Source organism: Orbicella franksi, chromosome 8 (assembly GCF_964199315.1).
Source record: "Orbicella franksi chromosome 8, jaOrbFran1.1, whole genome shotgun sequence".
NCBI classification, from domain to species: domain Eukaryota; kingdom Metazoa; phylum Cnidaria; class Anthozoa; order Scleractinia; family Merulinidae; genus Orbicella; species Orbicella franksi.
This window is the reverse complement of record NC_138152.1, coordinates 2,853,406-2,859,405: the sequence shown is the minus strand read 5'-3', so window position 1 is coordinate 2,859,405 and position 6,000 is coordinate 2,853,406. Positions and strand designations below refer to the sequence as shown.

Below are 6,000 nucleotides of genomic sequence, written 5' to 3'. Positions count from 1 at the left end.
TGTAAAATCATGTTTGCAATTTTTGGATTACTCGTCTTTCACGTGAGTTTTTTCCATGTTTTATTGCTTTCAATATAGACAAAATTATTCCTTTTTAAGCCAAGATAAGGAATTTTACGTCGCTAAAAACAAATCGGTTTAGCAACCATCAACAATTTCCAAAGAAATTAACAAGAATTTATTAAAGTTTACAGTTCAATTCAACGTAACGAATCAGTCATAGCGAACCGCAAAGGTTTGCGGCACTGTTCCAGACAAATTAATTTAACTTCTGTAAATCTCCTGGATAAATGCAAATGCAGATCACTTACTTTCAGAAAGCACACAGGGAACTTTTGATTTTTCAGCGAATGAGACAGACGAAATACTTCAAGTTCTAATATTACAAAAAGTATGCATGGGTTGACATTTCCTATAGGTGCATGCCGCAAAATTGTTTTTCTAACCAACGAAATGCTTGGATATGGCACATTTTAACTTATTTTTGCACAAAGCAAGAATTAATGTGGCATAAAAAAAGTAAGATTTCCTATTTTTGGATTCGTATACCTTTTGATAAAAGCATGTTTCGTTTAGGTGCTGCAGGTGACAGCTCAGCATATGTGGCAGGGGACAGATGACTTGCACGTCAAACTATCGATCACAACACAGCAGCCTCTCATTCCGGGGTAAGTTGCTGTCGGAATAAGGCCGGAAAATTCAAGGCAGAAATCGTAGATGCAATTAATATAGCCAGGAAATATAGACCGACGCGAGACAGTATATTGTTGGACACTTTGCAGGGCACCTGCAACTAAATAAATGTTAAAAAAGTATTGCAAAAAAACTGCTTTTCTGAAGTCATTGTAGTTCTTCATAAGTTCGTGCAAAAAGCTGAAAGTATTGACGCGTCAGTTACCAGCTGCTGCCTTGGTTGTATCAAGCTCTGTCTAAGATTTAGGATCATGTGTCGTCTTCTTTTCTTCGAAGTTTCACGCTGAATAATACCGATAAAAAGAGAATACAAACGGATCCTTTTCTGTGAATAACTATCCTGATTTTGTACAACCACTGTTACCAAGATTATTTGTTTTCCCCTTGCCTGAAAGAAATGGGTCAGGAATGTTTTATGAAGCATTGTCAGCGATAGAGCTGGATTCTTAAAAACACTTCTGTATTTCAAAGGTTACCGCAAAATACGTGAGTGATACGTAAAATTGTAAGAGCGAAAATTGATTCCTAAGTTTTAAAAACAATCTGGCAGTCTGGTTTGCAGCAGCTGTTTCGCAACGTTTCTGTTTCTTCTTCAAGACAACTGAAATCATTGTCCAACTGCAAAGAGCAGACTATAGCTGTGCTGAAATCATTTACATACAAAGATAAATACATTGTTAGGTTAGAAAGTAAATTAAAACACTCTTATTATAACTCGCAGTGGGAGTAAAATTGTTTGAAGGGTGCACAATAGTTTCAACGGATAAACTCGTTCATTGTAATTCAAGACAATATCAAGGAATCAAATACAGATAACTTCGAACTCTACCAAGTTGATCTCTAATGCAGATTTTGAAAAACTGACCAATCACATACACTCATTAAGACATCGCGTGAGAATATTTGTAATAGCCACAGCTTTTTGTAAGCTACATTGAATTATAATGCCTGCCCACTGTTGTGTTTTAGAATGGAAAATAGCCAGAGAATATGAAAATCTTTGTTTACAATATACCTTTGTTTACAATCTTTGTTTGCAATATGCCTCAGCAGCATAAGCGATACAATTTTTGATGGTGCTACAAAAGCATTAGTTCTGAATATTGAACTGAGGACACAGTACGATTAACTGTTCCAGGGAGTTTGAGCTCGATGTATTGAATGCTTCTTCTGCGACGCGGGTTAAAAACTCAAAGTTTTGACAAAGAATTCACCAATTACTAAGTACTGAGCACAGATATCTCGGGATATAAAGAAGGAAAGTTGCTAATGTTTGAAATATTAAATAAACGAGATGCGGGATATTTAAGCAAAAGTAAACGGGACGTGTGATATTCAGACTCCTCCTAATGGGCTTCACAAAAGAAAACAAATGTCTCTTTCCCACGACAAGCTTTAGCGATTTGTTTACATAATGGTTAAGTATCATCATTGTTCACCCTCTAATTTAGTGCAGAACGATGGAGGAGGGGGTGGGGGTAAGGTAAGGTAAGGTAACTTTATTTTAAGTCGTAAACGTAGGGAGTGGTTGCCCAGTCTCCCGAGCCAGGGGCTCATGACAAAAACGCACAACTATTTACAATAACATTACTACTTACAATTACTATAATTATTCGCTAAGATAAATACAATATTAAAATATAAAATATTCCTAAAACTCAGCAGCTAGTCCCAATATTTAAAATTTGAGCTAGAAAATACAGTCCATACACCTTGACTCTGCAAACTCCACACTATTCAAACGGAAGCTTTCTGAACTGGCCGACTACTATGTTTCCCTAAAGCTCCCTGTTACAAGGGTGATTGTTAAGATGCTCATTATCAAATAACTGTTTTAAAAAAAAAAATTGGTTCACCAACTGTTCAAATCCTGGCTAAAACCTGGTTGGAATATACTATAAACATATTTTAACACACTTCAAACACTTTCAGGTCTTATATAATTGAAGATTATTATTAGACTACACATAGTCCTAGTGACTGATACAGACTACCACTTGCATCATTATCCTTCTTGGATATTAATGTCACTCCATCCAGATACTAGACATATGACCGGACTTTAGACAGAATGTGGGACTTTTCATACAGTCTGTCTTCATGAGCCATATGAAAATAGTAAATCTGCTTCAGACAATCACATTATAAATGCACGTGGTACCATGCTAAATAGTAACCTGCTGATCCTGAGTTAATAACTAATGTTCAAGCAAAAAAGGTAATGCATCATCGGGGAGGGGGGGAGAAGGGCTTACTTCAAATGACAGCTTATTCGAAGGTGTGCTTTTTTGAGCAGTGGGAACTTTTTATCGCTTCGATTTATTCCAGAGAAAACGCAACTCTTCATGTGGATTGTCACGATACAAACAACAACAAAAAGGATATCCAGGCATTGACAATGACATTTAACCTTCCTTACTTCCTGGTTTACCAAGGAACTTTCACCAGGTCCGGGTCCGTTGAGCTATCTTCAGTTCGTAACAACACTGGCCGTCTGGTATTCCAGGTAAGCAACCGTAGTAAATCAGATGTCTTCAAATTCTGTAATACGTTTTCTAAGGTTTATCAAATCGAAAATGGAGCTCGAAACAATCCATGTACTTGTCGAGCAGTCGTTCAGGGTGGAAAGATCGCGTGACGAACCCGAAATACAAAAGTTTTGGGGGAAAGATCGCTTGACATACCCTGTGTAGTATGAAAGATTCTGACCTCCTCCGCTGAAAAGTTTAAGTTCAAAGTGTTAGGATATTCCTGAGGAATCCTATATGTGGCCAAAAATAACTCAGACTGGAGACACCAACAAGTCACGTAATCTCATGTTGCTTGGTGACGCAGCTGTCACTACAAAACAACAAATTCATAGCAGTCCGACTAAGACTACAACTTTCTGTGAGAAATCGAACAAATCTTAAACTTGAACAGTAAAATTACTTTCAATCCAACCAAAGAACGACCCGAAGCAAAACGAAATCAATTCCAGATTCCTTTAGCAACTTTGTTGACAATTATCAAAACTTAATTTTTTTTGGTATTGCGTTTAGTTTTCGTCTTTCAAGAAGTCTGAAAACATCAACCTCGACATTAGGCTTCTCGTGATGAAACAAGACCGCGTGCCGAATGGAAAGGAGAGTACGTCAGCAGGTCGCGTGGATCTTTTGTACCAAAGAGGAATTGAAGGGTGCTCTCAAAGTCTCCACACCTACAGAAACTTTGAAATATTGGTGTATAACCCAGGTTAGACAACAAAACATAGCCTTTTTCCGGCAGTCGGCATATTTTTTTTTGTTCCCGTAGCTTGTGTACACTATTATGGTCCACTTTAACTCAATGCAGTACTTGAGTGATGTAAGACGTGTGCTTTCTGGCGCTGTAATGAACTCAAAGTGCAATACCAATCATAGCGGAGGCAATTCATTGAACACATGATGTAAAACCGTATCTGCTATAACACCCTTTATTGTACTTGTATTGCGCCCAGGTACTTCCATTTTTCGTTTTCAATCCAACGTTTTCAAAGATACTACTTTTTTCGCAAAGTTTCGCAAATTATATAGTGCTTCCTTTCTCTAAAATTTTAAGGCATGCGCTGTTCTAAACACCTTCCATAACAACAAAGAAACAAAGAAACTAGCAAACAAACGCAACAAAACCTAAAAGACAATAAAACGAGGAAATACTTACGCTACTTATTTTTATTATACGGCTAGTTCCGTGAGTGGGCAAGATGAATCGAATCCCTGCGCTGTGATTGGTTACCCGAGGGGTCAAGATGGCGCTATCTTGGCAACTCCTTGGGATTACGCGCTGTGTCCCACAAGAAAATGTAATAAATCCCTTATTGACAAAGTTTGTTCAGTCAAGATGGCTGGAAATTGGCTTCTGCTCGTTCTGCTGTGTGCGCGTTTATAGATCTCGACTCCGTCTCGGTCCATAAACATGAAAAAAAGAGCTTGGCCAATATCCAGCCATCTTGACCTCAAGGTTGGTCAGTAACCCGTATATCTTAATTTAAATTCTTCAGACTGTGAGAACTTTGGTCCCTTGGGGATGACAGACGGAAGCATCAAAGAAAGCCAGCTGATTGTCTCCTCAGTGTTCCAAATACTCAGTCATAAAGTTGGTCAAGAGCCATACGGCGCCGGATTACATAGAGAGGAGTACTGGGCACCAGCTGCCGGTCTCTCTTCACATGACCGAAGGCAGTACGTTCAGGTCGACTTCAGAAGTCTTAAAGACATCAAAATGGTAAGATAAACCTGAAAAACGTGCAAATAAAGTACAATGTTATTTGTGAAAAACCCAGCGGCTTTATGGTCTGTGTGTTAGATTTCCGTACTTAAGCGAGATATATTCCTATAAACATTTTTCAAACACGCTTTCAAGCTCTGGCTTTAGCGAAAAAATTACTTGTGTTTACTTCAAGATATCAATTCTTTCCATTTTAGAACTTCAGCATAAATGATCTATAATTAACTGAATGACTTGGATGACATTTTATCGTTTTAATGATAACTAACAACGCTCGTCTTACAGTTATTATATATTTGATAGATATCAGCTCAAGGTCATCCGAATTCAAAGGCGCCGATTGAATGGATGCAAATCACATCGAGCAATGATGGGCATCTCTGGAAAGACTACAGTAACAAGAATATTAAGGTGACACACTGATCTTAATTAAGCAGGCTGAGAACAAATTGAAATTTGCAAGTCCTTTAGTATGGGAAACTCCTGCACCTTCTTTTTTTCGCGTTCAGGTTTTAACGCTCGGTTGTGTTCTTGCAATTGGGAAAGGCTAAGAAAGGATGAAGGCTAATGATAGTTAAGGAGGAAGCGTGGAGGCAGGAGGCAGGAGGTAGCGTGGCAGAGTGGTTAGCGCGTTGGACTTGAAAAGTCCCGCTCTGACCACTAAGCTGGAGTTGTTTCACAGTAGACCCTAGTTCACCTCCTCAGTCATGCTTGTAAGTAGCCAACTGGTCTGCGTTATCCCGCCAGTTGGGATTTTTAAACCTAATATGTTTAGTTGATATATATTGTTTCTTTCAGTTTAAGTGGCATGCTTGTGAACTAGCTAGGTGTAGCTAAGCGCATCGACCACTATAAACATCAACATTTGAACATGGTATAAGCTTTATCTACCAAGTAATTCCTTTCAAGTTATTTTTAGACATGGTATCCAGTTTGGTCGACGATATTAATGCCGCGCGCGTTGCGTGGATGTTTTCGTCGAGGTTGAAAATGGGTAAAGCCACTTGGGCTAATCACGTGAGAAAAAATTGCGTCACAGAATTGGCTATACATCTAGAC

The 6,000-nt window shown here is 38.5% G+C and overlaps 1 protein-coding gene across 1 annotated transcript; it reads left to right on the top strand.

Moving 5' to 3' along the window:
- On the top strand, positions 1-5,901 carry LOC145496077 (uncharacterized). Its single transcript, XM_081475694.1, has 6 exons — positions 1-42; positions 577-668; positions 3,022-3,199; positions 3,735-3,927; positions 4,715-4,938; positions 5,245-5,901. The coding sequence occupies exons 1-6, from the start codon at positions 10-12 to the stop codon at positions 5,362-5,364; spliced, it is 840 nt and encodes a 279-aa protein (XP_081331820.1). The 5' UTR covers positions 1-9; the 3' UTR covers positions 5,365-5,901.
- Positions 5,902-6,000: the final 99 nt, after the last annotated feature.